The sequence below is a fragment of the Streptopelia decaocto genome (assembly GCF_964273445.1).
Source record: "Streptopelia decaocto genome assembly, chromosome: 4".
In the NCBI taxonomy this organism is placed as follows: domain Eukaryota; kingdom Metazoa; phylum Chordata; class Aves; order Columbiformes; family Columbidae; genus Streptopelia; species Streptopelia decaocto.
Genome location: NC_138658.1, coordinates 58,471,726 through 58,486,926, shown reverse-complemented (window position 1 = coordinate 58,486,926; position 15,201 = coordinate 58,471,726). Strand labels below are relative to the sequence as shown.

Genomic DNA, 15,201 nt, shown 5'->3' with positions numbered 1-15,201 from the left:
AAGCACTCTGACCTGTAGGTTTATAGTTACAAGCTAGAGCACGCCCCAGTGCAATTTAAAATATAAGTGATGTTACAGTTGATTTAAATAGGAGTCTGGGTACTAGGAACTTTCTACGCAGAGATGTTCCTATCCATACCCTAATTTCTCCCAGAAGAGTTAAATAATCCATAAAGGACAAAAAACAGCTAGATTATTTATTTTCTTTCTTGAAACAGACTGGTGGACTTTGAAAAACTTGAAATGACAATACGGCATATTCTAATGCTGTAGCTGCTAATGATCTGCTTAAAACAATAGTCAGTTCAGCTTTCCTAGTTTATAAATCTCTTTGAGAAGATGGACGTGAGTGCTTGAATAGTTGATAAAGAAAAATCATATTTTCTCTGAAAAGTATTCAAGTAAAAAGAAATTTGGTAACATTTTTGTTATTCCTGAAAAAGTTTCTGTTTCTTGTTACAGAAGTTGTGGTAGGGGATATTCAGTATCTTTTAGATTGTGTATTGATTTGGCTTCTTGTATCCTAAATTAAGTTATGCCTCATATCAGAGACCGAATGAAAGTTCATGAGCATCAAAATGAGTGCATTACCAACATTGTTTCTATATTTCTCTTCTTTTTGAAATTTACAGGTTTTGATTTGAGAAAATGTACCAAATGAAATCTGTGTTCAGAGACCTTGAATTGTACCCACAGAGTAGGTTTTATTAGGTACCCTCTGAAAGAATCATATTTCCGTCTAGTCTTGTAGAAGAAAGAATTTTAGGATTCATTCTTGTGGAAAAAAAGTAACTAATCCTGGCTAGTTTATGCATTTGTGACATTTAGTTTATTTGTCTACCCTGTTTCATTTAACTGCAGTGAAAGTTTATAAATTACTTTGCTACAGGATAAGATAAATCTGATTTGTAATAGTCATGTTTGGAATTGTTTGCAAATTGCACTGCTGTGTTCCTTAGTCTAAACTGTTTTACTGAAGGTTATCATTGTAACCATAGCAATCATAGAACCTTAGAATCATAGAATGTCCTGAGTTGGAAGAGACCCACCCACAAGAATCATTGAGTCCAACTCCTATCCCTGCATATGACAACCCCACAGTTCACACCATGTGTCTGAGGGGATTGTCCAGTTTCTTCTTGAACACTGTCAGGTTTGGGGCTGTGACACCTCCCTGGGGAGCCTGTTCCAGTGCTCCACCACCCTCTGGGTGAAAAACCTGATGTCCAACCTAAACCTCCCCTGGTACATCTTCCTGCCATTCCCTCAGGTTCTGTCACTGGTCACTGAAGAGAAGAATTTGGCATCTGTCCCTCCTCCTCCCCTTGTGAGGAAGCTGTAGACCACGATGAGGTCTCCTCCTAGTCTCCTCTTCTTCAGGCTGAACAAACCAAGTGACTTCAGTTGCTCCTCATACCACTTCCTCTCCAAACCCTTCACCAACTTTATAGCCCTCTTCTGGACACTCTTCAGTAGCTTAATATCTTTTTTATCCTGTGGCGCCCAGAACTGCACACAGTGCTCCAGGTGAGGCCACACCAGTGCAGAGCAGAGCGGGACAATCACCTCCCTGCCCAGCTGGCAATGCTGTGCTTGATGCACCCAGGACACAGTTGGTCCTCTTGGCTGCCAGGGCACAATGTTGGCTCGTGTTCAACTTGCCATCGACCAGAACCCTCAGATTCCTCTCTGCAGAGCTGCTTTCCGGCATCTCATCCCTCAGTGTGTATGTACAGCCAAGGTGGCCATGTCCCAGGTGCCAAATCTGGCACTTGCCCTTGTTAAACTTCATGTGGCTGGTGATTGCCCAGTTTTCCAATTTGTCCGGATCCCTCTGCAGGCCCTCTCTCCCCTTCAGAGTGTCAACAGCTTCTCTCAGTTTTGTGTCATCAGCAAACTTACTAAGCAATCCCTCAAGTCCTGAGTCTAACTCATTTATAAAGACATTGAAGAGCACTGGCCCTAAGATGGATCCCTGTGGAACCCTCCCAGAACAATATTCTCCATGATTTTGCCAGGCACAGAAGTGACGCTGACAGGACTGTAGTTGCCAGGGTCATCCCTGTGGCCCTTTTTGTAGGTTAGGACAGCGTTTGTCAGCTTCCAGTCTTACAGGACCTTTCCAGTTTCCCAAAAGTGTTGAAAAATCACAGAGTAGCCTTGTTATGATGTCAGCCAGCTCTTTAAGCACCCTTGGGTGAATCCCATCAGGCCCCATCGTCTTGTAGGGATCTAGCTGGAGTAGCAAATTCCATACAAGTTCCAGATTGGTTTGGAGTTTGTCGCTCTTGCAGCCACAGTTTTCCAGCCCAGCGTTCTGGGGGCCCCTAAGTGCATCATTGGCGTTGAATACCGAGGCGAAGAAAGCAGTAAATGTCTCAGCTTTGTTTATGTTCCTGTTAATAAGGAGACCATGCTCATCAAGTAATGGCCCAATGTTACTTCTAGTTTCCCTTTTGCCATTAATATAGTTTAAGAAGCCGTTTTTATTGTCCTTCACAATACTGGTCAGCTTCAATTCTAACTGAGCTTTGGCAGCACAGATTTCCTCCCTACAATGGCAAGCAGCATCTCTGTAGTCCTCCCATGTTGCCTGACATGCTTCCACTGACCATGTAATTTCTTTTTTCACTGTATTTCAAGAAGATCCCTTCTCAACCAAGCTGGCTTTTTGCCTCACCTGCTAGATTTTTGGCATTTTGGAATTGCCTGGTCTTCTGCTTTTAGTAGGTGGTATTAAAAGATGACCAACACTGATGGATCCCAATGCCTTCAAAAGCTTTTTCCCGGGGAATCTTATTAAGTACTTCTCTGAGCAGCTTGAAGTCTGCTCTCCTCATATTTAGGGTTAAGGTCTTGCTCGTAGTTTTCCTCCCATTAGCAAAGATCTTGAACCTGACTGCTTCATGGTCTCTGTGGCCAAGGAAGCCACCAGTCACCACTTCTCCCACGAGACCCTCTCTGTTAGTGACAATCAAATCTAGGAAGGTGTCTAGGAAGGCATGTTTTCTGGTCAGTTCCCTTAGCACCTGCACCAAGAATTTATCTTCCAGATGCTTTAGGAATCTGCTGGACCTGTTTGTGCCAGCTGTCTGATACTCCCAGATGACATCTGGCAAGTTGAAGTTCCCCATAAGGAAAAGGGCAGATGATTTGGAGGCTTCGCTTAGTTCCTTAAAGAATAACTCGTCAGTGTTGTCATCCTGGCTGGCTGGCCTGTAGTAGACACCCATGATGACATCTGCTTTATTTGTCTGACCCTTAATCCTTACCCAGATGCTCTCAACTTTGCTATCGCCAGCTCTATGCACTCCAGCCCCTCTGCTACATACAGTGCCACCCCCCACCTCTCCTACCCTGCCTGTCCCTTCTGAATAGCCTGTGGCTATCCACCATGACACACCAGTCACAGGATTCATCCTACCAGGTTCCTCTAATGACAATTATATCATATCCCTGGGACGACCAGGCCAAGGCTTCTAGGTCATCTTGCTTTTTCCTCATGCTGCGCACATTAGTGTAGAAGCACTTCAGTGCTATTGATTGTGCCCTTCACCTCATGGCACAGCCTGAGAAACCTTGCTGCCAAGCATCTCCTCAATCTTTGGTGTGCCATCCCACTGCTCATCACTGACTGGCCTGGTACTGCTGCCTTCCCCCTTCCAGTCTTAGTTTAGAGCCCTGTCAATCAGCCTTGCTAGCCCCTGAGCAAACACCCTTTTCCCCTTCTGTGAGAGGTGACGTGAGCAACGTGTTTTCTTAGTGTTAAATTTCTTCATGAAATTGGTGGAATCATCTTGGAAAACGTATTATTCCCATCAATTTAATGAATTCACAAACTCTCCTACCAGATTTATTTCAGTTGAGGACGCTGCTTTCTGTTTCTGCTCACTGGAGGTGACTCTGCTGTCCCAGGGAGAGGGGAGGGTGTTTGGCTTGGAGAGGCTGTGTAGTCCTCACTTCTGTTTTGACTTGGTTGCTTTTATTTGGACATATTTTACTGGGCAGAGTCTTGAAGGCTGCATTATGGCACATTCTATGAGTATCTGGAAGTGATCTATTACTTACATGTTGCATCCTCAACCACATAAGTGGGTTAATGTTTTTTCTGGCAGTTGTCAGTCATACCAAGAGTATTGGCCTCCATCACTCCTTGGAATAAGCTGGTTCTTGGCCTTGCAAAGCTGCCATCTGCCCCCTCTCTGCTTCTTCTGTAGCTTTTATATCTTGGAGCACATCTGTGCTTTTTTTTTTTTTTCTTTTGGCCTTCTTTCTCCCCTTCCCCCCCTTACTTTTTATCTTGGTGATTTCACTTTTTGATTTAAACTGCTACTAAGACCTCTGTATTTTCTCTTTATTTCCAGTTTCTTATCCTATACGGATTAGTAGTGTTCGTGCTTTCTCACTTGTCATTTCTTCTAGCAACAAAACTACACTTAGCAAAATAGGGTACTGGAAATGCTCTGCACAACCCCTCCACAAGAGAATAGCTGTTTTGTGGCATGGTATTGTGTAACTGCAGCATTTGAAAGGCATTTGAATATAATAATACAGTTAAATAAAAATATTATACAGAACATCATTGAAAATACTGCCATTTGGAAAACACTCCTTACGGTCAAAACTCAAATTATTTTACTTATGCAAGAGAAGGTGAAGGAATGACATGATCATGAGAATCAATTTCTGGTGGAAGATAGCTGTTTCACTTGATGGAAAAAGTCATGAGAGGATCTTGTAAATGGAAGCTAAAATGAAACAATTATAGACAAGAGACAAGTTTTATTTTTTTAACAGCACATTTGGACATCTGCCTTTCCCTTCATTTGCTTCCTGTCTAATAGGCTTCAGCTTCTTTCGGTTGGAACTTTGAGGAACAAGGGAATAGACAGTCACTAACTGTTGTAGAATTTGTGTCTAGAGCAAATTACAAGTAATAAATAGAACTAAATGACATTAAGAGGAGTCTTCACATTCATTTGATCAAGGCCTGATTCATCATCCACAGAAAACTAAATTAAATATAAAACCCTCCAGTGCTGCTGTAATCACAGAAGCATAATCCTAAATCAGTTGATAAGGAAGTCAATACTAGTTGGCATTAACTTCAGAGGAATTATCCACGGATTAGGCGCCATATGGTAAGTTTGAAGTCTAATGCAACAGTGGGAAGAATCTGATTGCTCTTTAAGCTGTCCACTTGCTACTGAGGTATTGTCTACTTCTGTTTTTCTCTTCAATTAGAGAACTGTTTCCTGAGCATTATTTTAGAAGAACTATTTTTTTGAGCATAGCAGAATTACAAATTTATAATTTTTTAACTTCTGAAAACTTCTAAGAAACACCTTTTGTGGAGAAAGACTTGTACTCTCTTTAGGTCGTGAAGTGGAGAAGACATTCTCTGGACACAGTTGATTGCCCTGGATATAATAATTTGAAAAATTTGTCAAATGTTGATAAGGAAGCTTGATCATTAGACATATGTCAAAAATAAGTAATGGTGAAACATACGCTTTTTGGACATCTGAAATATAAATAACTCATTTTTCTTGTTCTTTATTGTGATGTAAATGGTGCAATCTCTTTGCTTTATTGTTTCCACTTAAGCGTGTAAACGTTCCCTTAACATTTTTGCAGATGCTTGTCCATGACTCTTGCTATCCTTTCTTATATATGACTTTAAAAAGCTGCTTGTTATTATATGATAAATGCAATTGGAGGAAAAAGAAATTCCATATAATTTATTTTTTTGTGTGTGTTTTAGGGAAACTGGGAGAAGCGAATTCTAAAAAGTCTAAACAGCATGTGCACAGAACTCGGTATCCCACTAGCACAGAAGGTAATGTATTATTAACCCTCTGTTGCCAAATATACATTTCTGGACATTAAACCTCATCTTGCACACTTGTAATGTTTATTTTGCACTTGGTTATCAAGAGCTGCAAGGCCACTATCTAAATGATTTTAATACAGAATAATTTCAGGGATAGTGGAAATGTGTGCGTCAGCTCAACTTGGGAGAAGATGAAGTGTGTAGGTAGATCTTCCTCTTTGCTGTTGCAGTAATTATCCTATTGAGGGAGCAGCATGTTGGAAAGCTAATTACTATGTTCATTGCTCTTAATAGAGCATTTTTGTGTGCAGACTCAGCTGTGTAACTTCTAGCTGCTTAGCCTGTGCACTATATAGATACACTTTGTGTGCTGGAGAAAGCCACAGTCGAACTGGTCCTCTAGGAGAGAGAGATGCTGGTACATTGCTAATTCTGTCATTAATTCTTCTCTGTTTTGTTTTGTTTGTTTTTTATTAATTTAGAGGCTTTAATTTTAAAGATCATAGAATTGAGCAATAATGTTGGAATGTTTTGGATTTTATCTTTCTCCTGTTATATGTCTATGAAAGGTAGCAGAACCACTGTGGTTCATCATATGAGTGAGATAAAGGATGCAGCTGTGTTTGCTTTTCGTGACTGTGCCAGGGACAGGAATTTGATGACGAAGTCCAACAGCTCTATGGAATGTGCAGTAGAACTTCAGTAATACGAAACCAACTACTAAATAACCTAAAATTCATTAGTGAATGCATGGAACTATTTAATGGGCTCTTTTTTTCCTTGAACTGGAACTTGGACTTTCTACAATCAAATCTACCTTCAGGCTGGGTATAATTTGTAAGCAAAATAAGTTTGTGATGCTGTTGCAATCTATTTTTTAAAGTGTTACATTAATTTATGTATTTGAAATAGGCATGTTTTAACTCATTCTGTCAAAAATAAGAGTTACTTTCTTGTGCCTTTCAGAGGCCTGCAAATGAACAGAAAGAACTACTTAATAAATGGAATGAAATGGGAACTGATGAGCCAGGTAAGGTCAACTAAATTTATGTGCATTACATTTCTGTACATAGAAAAATAGCATATACATTTTATTTATCAGTCACAGATTGATGTGATCAATTCAAAGTAAACTTATTTCAGTCTTTTTTTCTCATTGGTAATGTGTCATCCTGTATAAAGAAGTATATATTCATTTCATTGTTATTTTGTTTCAAGTTATTGTACTAACTGTGAGTTATCACTGAGAGGGTATAGTATAATACTCCTCATTCCAGGGCTTTGGAGATTCACACAGCTAGGGCACAGCTCCTCTTAGTGTAAGATCAAACTAATAGAAAGAAAATGTTCAGAACTATGGATAATTAAGCTCAGGTCTCTTCCATGTCTGAGAATCGTTCAATCTAAAGACTTATGTGGAATAAGTAAAAACTTCCTGTGACTACTGTTCATGTACTTGGGGTTTACAAAACTAACAGTAGCATAATCTCAGAGAACATGTGGTGGTTGTAGCCATGGTGCCTGTGATGTTATTTTCATCTTTGCTTTCGTATGTTATTGAAATTGCTAGACTGTGTTATAGGTATGGGAAAATTGCATTTTTTTTTTCATCTCTTGGTTTTAACATAAAATCATTGAAATCTTATTTCAGATCTAAGTCTCTTCCGGCCTGTTTATGCTCCTAAAGATTTTCTCGAGGTAAGTGTTCATGAAACAATGACTCAGCTATTGACTTGCATCCATTATAGTCTTTAATGTGAAGTGGGAAAAACAGCTGCTAAAAGTGTATTTCAAACAACTTGTCTTTTATAGCAGGTGAAAATTGGCATGTTTGTGGTGACTCCATATTTTATTTACAAAATGCAATCCTATTGTGTCTTTTTTTTTTTTTTTTTTTTTTTTAAACTGCAGTTTTAAAGTGTACTTGTGATAAACTCTTTCTTCAAAGAACAGTTTGGAGCTAACTTTTTTCCTTGAGGGCAATTCTCCAGCTGATTTCAAGCACAGGACATCTTAGTATAACAGAAGTTGCTTTACCAGCTATGCCAAGAATAGTAAACATTGTTGGTGACAGTGACCTTAATGGTGACACAGAAGGAGATTTTGGATTAAAATGTGACTGAAAGTAAAATTTTAAAAATCGGTATCTGTATATCCTCTGCATTATACAGGGAAACAAATCGTCTAGAGCAAGGTTGTCCAACTCATTTTCACCAGGGGCCACATCAGCCTCACGGTTGCCTTCAAAGGGCTGAATGTAATTTTAGGACTATGTAAATTACTCCTACGTTTATAGTATGACAACAGTGTAGAATTCTAGAATTAAGATGGCCCCCTGATTTACAGAATAAAACTTAGAAGTCTAACACTGAATGGTCAGTCAGAATTAATGCATTAATACTGCAATGTGATTCAGTGCAAGTTTAGTGGAATGTCTTTTGTAGTGGTAGAGGAGATTTACAGTATTTCTGACTTAAATGTAAATTGTTTCATGGTTATGAATTGTGCATGCATTTCTGAATCCAACAATAAACTTTCTGTCCATTTTTTTACATTTCTAAAGAGTTCCTCTTGTTCAGTTAGTGATAATAGTATTGGAAATTTTTAATTTATTCTGTTTTCCATCATTGTAGAGACAGTTGAGTTGTATATTTGTTCTTGAACCTATAAACAAATCCATCTTCATTTTAGCCTTATCCAGTGACCTTCATGGTCACTCTGTTTTTCTTTTATACTGTTTTCTTTCCAGAGTTTGCGGTTTCTTACATTATCTTTTAATTTACAAATCTGACAGTGAGGTTATATGGTATTATAATACTTCCAAGTCTGAGAATAGTAGAGGTAGGATGTTGTGGAAGAATTTAACAAGAGGTGAAAACTTATCTTAGAATACTTGCCAGCTCAACATTATATCAAAATCTATACCCATGGAATACCAGTATGTAAGACACTGTAAATTCCTTTATATATCTTGACATGTTTCCTTGTCCCTTCAATTCTATCCTTACTTTAGGTTTTCAATTCTGTAATTTTTTTTTCCTTTCCTAAATGAAAGAAGATATTTTGGTGTATTATTATTTAGTAAGATATTATTTTAGCAGCAAATTATGTAGCACTTCAATTGAAAGCTATGTAAGATCACCAGTGTAAGAATGTGGGTAAAAATTCTTTCTGAAAAAGTAATACTGAAGAATATCCTGGATATTGTAGCTATTAGAAATATACTTTTGGTGTTCCTATAGCTTTGATAAAGAATTGAATTTCAGTCAAGACATTACTATATAGCCAGCACTTAATCCCATATATCAAAAATTATTTCTGCTTTTTTATTTCATAATATGAGCTTACTTTTTGAAGTGGAATATGTTTGCTTCTTTAAAAAAGTGTCTCCTTTTTGATTTTGAAAATGTTGAGATATAATTTGAAAATTAGGGCCTACATATATAACAGTTACAACAAATTATTTTATACTGAATGTACTGTTCGTAATACTCATGATGTTAAGAAGAGCTCTGAATGTAAATTTCTGAATATACGCAAGGAATGACAAAAACTACCATTTTTAAGGTACTGATGAACCTTCGAAACCCAAATTATGAAAATGGAGAACAGCTTAGTTTCAGAAATCACCTGGGGCTAATTCAGGTTCCTCTAAAAGTTAAAGATATTCCAGAACTGGTAAGTATATTTTTTCTTACAAGAGGTTTCTGTAAGAATTATTTTGCTTTGCTGATGAATTAGATGCTAAACAATAAGAAGAATATTGGTATCGTAAGTTTCTCCTTTGGAAAGTGAAAATCCATCTAAATACGTAGTTAAAACACAGAGCATTAAAAGTTTTATAAAAATACATTTTAATGAGAAATAAAACATAAACATTTATTTGCCAGTAGAAAAGTTTTCATTTTATGCCGCACAAGTTTTATTTGTGCCAAAACTAAAATACACTTCTGTACATATTATTGACTTACTCATTTTTTTTTCTGTACAAGAAACTTCAAATATGTAGTATATCTTAATTCTACAGTTTTATTTGATGCTGTACAAGATCAGTAACCTGACAGTCAGTTAGGTTCTGATTTTCTTTGCAAAGTAATTTTAAATCCCCTTGTAAATGAAATGAAATGCTTGGGTATTAGTATTATAATTGGAAAACAGGAGAGCTCTTCTTAATGCTTCACTGATAAGGCTCTTGAGGATTTTATGCTGGTAGAAAAACTTGTGCCTGGGTTAGAAAAGAACTGGGAATTAGAGATCCTTAACCTGATCTTTCATTCACCACTTTATTACATCCAGGTGTTGCTCATAGCTGACTTGAAAACTGGGGCCTATAACGAAAACTAGAGTAAGAATTTATGTCAGATTCTTCTCTTTAAAAACCTGAGCACATATTTCATTTGTATGCATTCAAAATAACTATGTTTGGTTTAGAAAATATTTGCATTAAGCCTTTCAGGAGATATCTCCAGTGATTTGGAGAATTAAATGTTGCTAATTACTGTTTTATGGTTTTGTTGCTTTTCAGAAAGAAGACTTCAGTGAACTGGGCTTAAATATAGGGCAGCTGGGTATAGATGATTCCACACAAGTACCTCCTGGTTAGCTAATGCTGTGCTTCAGTCATTTAAATGGAACACTAATGAGCTGACTACTTATTATCAAGTAATCTGTGTAATTTTTCCATAATGAACCATAAACATTTTTTCTGTAACTATGACTGTAGTTATTTTCTTAGTAAAATACAGCTAGTAATAGAAAACATTGCAAATATGAAGGGTCAGATTTGGAGAAGCTTTAAAATCATCACCTTAAGTTGAAAATATGTTGATTTCAGTGTGTTTGAACACTTCAGGATCTAGAGAACAGAATTGCCTGTCTCCAAAAATACAGAAAATATCAATAAATATCAAGCCAACTAACAGGCATATATACAAACATTTTTTAAATTACTGTCTTTGAGAAAATATTAGAGAAAATATCCAAACATTAATATTTAGTTGCTTAAATAGTACATAATTTCTGTTGTTTTTCCATGTATGCATTTAGTCCTGCAGAAACAGGTTTCAAAATGGTCTTCCATATGAAAGTGGAAAACATTGTGGGATCAAGTGATGTTTCTTTTTAAATTGAAACATACCTAACTGAAAGTCTAGGTTCATGCAGTTCAGTGCTACTTCAGTGTTTGTGTCCTTCAGATAAGAAAAAAATCTGTAGTATTATTTTTTCTTACTTTCTGAAAAAGAACATTGATGCTGATACAGGCTAATTTTAGTGACATTCGCAGTACAAGTCAGCCAAATGTAGTGTTGTGTAGTAAAAATATAGAATACATTACTAGCTAGAATATATATTTTTTTTCTGTTTAATTTTTGCCATTCTTTTCTATTTATTTTCTAGAGTTCTTTGAAAATGAACATGTACGTGTTGGACAGAAAGGTATGGATCTCTTTTAATCTGAAATAAACTGTGAGTAGTTAGGAATGCATATAGTAAATTTCTATCTCAATTACGTATACCTTTTAGGATTTTAATAATTTAGACAGACTAGCACAAATCATAGTCAGTAATACCATAGAAATTTAGACAGAGACAGTCAGTAATACCATTGTAATTTAGGCAGAGACAGAAAAGCAAGCATTTACGGTCTACCAGTAGCTACCAGATAAACAGTTCTGTAGTGATTTCATTAAAAATTAAATAGGAAGCATACAGATGTAAGATTTTGGTGGCAACTTATTCCACTACTGAATTTCATTTTGAAATCAAAAAACTCTGGACTCCTTTCTCTGCTCACACAGTTCTCATTAGTGTAATGGGGTTTATGCCTGTGCGTCAGAACAGAGATTTTTAATGGTTATTTGCAGTTGCAGGACTTGCTAAGTATTGCAATACTAGGCCACCATGCAAAATTCACTCATTTGTCTCTGTATAGTGCTTTTTCCGAAGAAGTTCTGTGTTTTTTTGTAGGTTGAGAAATAACCTGCAAAACAAAGGGAAAGATAAAAGAAATAATAATTTATTAGCTCAAGTTTGCTTGTAGAAGAAACATACAAGGAATGTTTGGAATACATCAAAATCTGCTCCATAATGTCTCTTGTGTTGCCTGGTAAACATCATCACCATCAAAGAAAAAAATACAGAGGATAGTGTCCCAAAAGTTCTTCATCCTATTCTTTTGTTACAGTAACAAAACAGTGACCTTTCTTGCTTACTTTTCCTTTTGCGATCCTCCTTCTATCCCTCATCATCTGTCTTCTGATCCAAGAGCAACTCATTTGGGTACTGTCCGTCTCTCAGTTCTTTTCTTGTTCTTCCAAATAAATTCCCCATCCAGACTTCCTGAGCCAGTCGTTCAGCTCCACAATGTAATTCTTACTCTTTGTCTCTTGTCTGTGTAGAGCAGCCTTTGTTACAGAGATTGTCTTAGTTTCTCCTATATACAGAGACACAAAATTCTGTAAAAATGTCAGTTAAGAGTCTTGACCATAAACTAAAATCTCAATTCATTCAGTGGGAATCCAACTCCACGCTCTGTTGGGTGTTGGTTATGACTTTGGTTGCCACTGGTGTATTGATTTTGCTTTTATATTAGATGTATTGCCAAGTCCAAGCAATTTTCTTAATTGTATTTAGTAGAACCAATGTTGTATACAGCAAAACCACTTTTAAATATTTTGCATCTCAGTAAGAAACAATAAAGGGAACACTCATGGACGCTGAGATGAATCACAGTCTTTTCTGAAGTTTTGTGGGAAATGTAGGAGTGTTTTTCTTTTCGCCCTCTTCATTTAGGAAAAAGGATTACACACCATCTGTGTTAGAGATCAGCTGACTGGTCTATTCAGTATTTAAGGGCAGAGGAATCACTTAAATAGATTTATAATTCCAAACTTCATACTTCTAAGTCATGTCAGGACAGATATTGTGAATATCGAGTTTAGTAAAATTTAGAAAAGCAAGCAGTTTTTGAGAGACTTCAGAAAAATCAGAGGATAGCGATTCGAGGAAACTTCTGAGTACCAGAACAACACCTATATAATGTCTAGGTAATCTCACAGAAATATTCTCCTGTCTCTCTGTTGTGAAAGACATTTCAGGTATGAGGGTACAGCTAATCACATAACCTTGATAGGAAATAACACTTCTACCAGATTAGGATAGCTAAAGATAATTGTTTTTCAATTTTGTAGATTGAAATAAGGAATGAGATAATCTGCTTTAAGGTACGTGCAGTACTGTATTCAGGATGTGACAGGGTAGCCTAAAGCCTCATAGGAATGACACATCTAGGCAAACCTGTCAACAGTATTGTTTTATGTCAACCTGAAGAAACAACAACATCTTTTGAGAAAGTCTTTGTCCTCCAGAGTATGTGTACCAATAATGAGAGAACATGACAGTAGACGCTGAAATGGAAAAATCTTGCCCCACAGTTGTCTGTGAAGATATTCATACAGTTCACACGAAAATAGGGAATACAAAAAAACCAAACAAACCAACAAAACAAACAACCCCCACCCCCCCAAACAAAAACCACAAAAAAAAAGAAATAAAACAAAAACACTAAAAAAACCCAAACCAGAATGAGTGTCGATCTGCTATTTGAACTGAGATACTGCTCATAGTTAAACAGGAGTATTTTGTGGCTATATACAGCTGCTTGTTCTGCTTAATACCAGCCCACTAGCTGCAACTATCCTTGATACAGCCATAGATACATCCTAAGGATACATGCTAAGTGCTATTTCCTTACAGAAAGTAGTACAGCCTTGCTTATTAATATCAATGGCCTTGTTTCCCAGGGAACTGCTTCAAAAATGTGTTGTGGAAACCAGACCTTTTAGATATTTTCCCATTGACTAATGCTTACAGCATGATAAACCAGTTTGTAAAGTTAAAAATTAAAGTACTTGATAATTTGATAAACTTTGGACATCTTAAACTACATCAATTCATTTCCTGCTTTGTTTCTTACAGTTTTAGCAGAGCAAGATAGTGCTGCAGCTCAACAATATGTTCGTCAGGGTTGTCCAACAGCACTGCGAGCTGATCTGTGGGCCCTCATTCTTAATATTTCTAATCAGCCAGAGGTAAGGAGCAAAGTGAGAGTAAAATACAAAGACTAGATGAAAACACAGAAATGCAGCACATATCTTCTAGTGATCTTCTTCCAAAACAGAAATGCTTCATTGAGTTGTCACAGAAACTGATAAACATTTTATGAGAATAGACACATGCCTGTAAAAAAACTCTGTGCTATGGTGAAATCTTTTAGGTTCTTCCCTAATTTTTTAACAGGTACATGGGCAAAATACTGTAGAAAAAACTACTCAGTTCATCTGGCTAGCTCCTGAGGTTTTCCTGTGTGTTGCTGACTTTTTTGGAAGGAGATGAGAAAAAAGCCCTGGAAAGAAGGCTGAACCTCTCTTATCTTTGCTAAGTTTTAGAAAAAAAAGACATGCTATACCTTTTTCCTGGCTATTTGAATCTGTCATCATATTTCATGTACATGTCTTGTAAATGACTTTGTGTATTATTGCAGGTACTCTACATATGTACAATCAAAAATACATTAAAAGGAACTAGTAAGATGTGAATTGTTTTAATATTGCCGTATACATCACCCGTTTTTCATAGTACATTATGTTTGACTCAGGTACTCAACAATAAGATCTTCTGCAGTATCGGAAGACAATGCTGTATTTGTTATATCTAACATACCATAAAAAGTTAAATCCCTATTTAAATCTTTGCAGAATTGTGAATACTTGGATGCAGGGCTTTCATTGCAATAACAAATAACATGTATACATGTAAATTTGCTCATAAATGTGAGAATTTTACAGTACTTCATGTCCTTTGAGGAGGTAGCCATTTTCTTGTCATACTGGGGCATTTCTTGGTAACTACATAGTACAATCATAAGATCTTGTCCATAAAAACAAATGTAAATCTTGTTCGTTCACAGCTTATCTAAGGAGTTGAAGTTCTTTGGTCTGGTATTAGAATTACTTAGTTTATTCCTTTTTGAAAAAATAAAATAGACTTTTATTTCTAGTAAATAAAAGATTGAATTTTCTGCAGAAGAAAGCTGTTGGAATAATAAGGAAATATTTTACATCTTACTTAATATGCTCAACACTAGCAGGAATATTAGAGGTGTAAATATAATGTTGGTTATGTTGCATCTATTTTTATTCTGTTAAATGCTGAATGCTCTAAGAGCATTTTTATCTCAATGTGGAAAACAAAATAATTTAATAAAAAAGGCAGGTATTCTGTTTCGATGACTGGGAGTCAAGATAGTATTTGGAAAAATGATAAAATATTTCCTTTTATGTTCATATGAAGCATGAGTTGTTACAGAA

The 15,201-nt window shown here is 36.5% G+C and overlaps 1 protein-coding gene across 2 annotated transcripts in view; it reads left to right on the top strand.

Annotated features, from left to right (window-relative positions):
- Nucleotides 1-15,201, top strand: part of TBC1D19 (TBC1 domain family member 19) — a 52,386-nt gene that overhangs the window by 17,552 nt on the left and 19,633 nt on the right. For both annotated transcript variants that reach the window (XM_082051339.1, XM_082051338.1), the window contains 7 exons: nucleotides 5,765-5,839; nucleotides 6,800-6,863; nucleotides 7,485-7,531; nucleotides 9,401-9,511; nucleotides 10,359-10,431; nucleotides 11,231-11,269; nucleotides 13,811-13,923. In XM_082051339.1, the coding sequence (XP_081907465.1) occupies nucleotides 5,765-5,839; nucleotides 6,800-6,863; nucleotides 7,485-7,531; nucleotides 9,401-9,511; nucleotides 10,359-10,431; nucleotides 11,231-11,269; nucleotides 13,811-13,923 (522 nt within the window). The remainder of the gene's footprint in view (nucleotides 1-5,764; nucleotides 5,840-6,799; nucleotides 6,864-7,484; nucleotides 7,532-9,400; nucleotides 9,512-10,358; nucleotides 10,432-11,230; nucleotides 11,270-13,810; nucleotides 13,924-15,201) is intronic.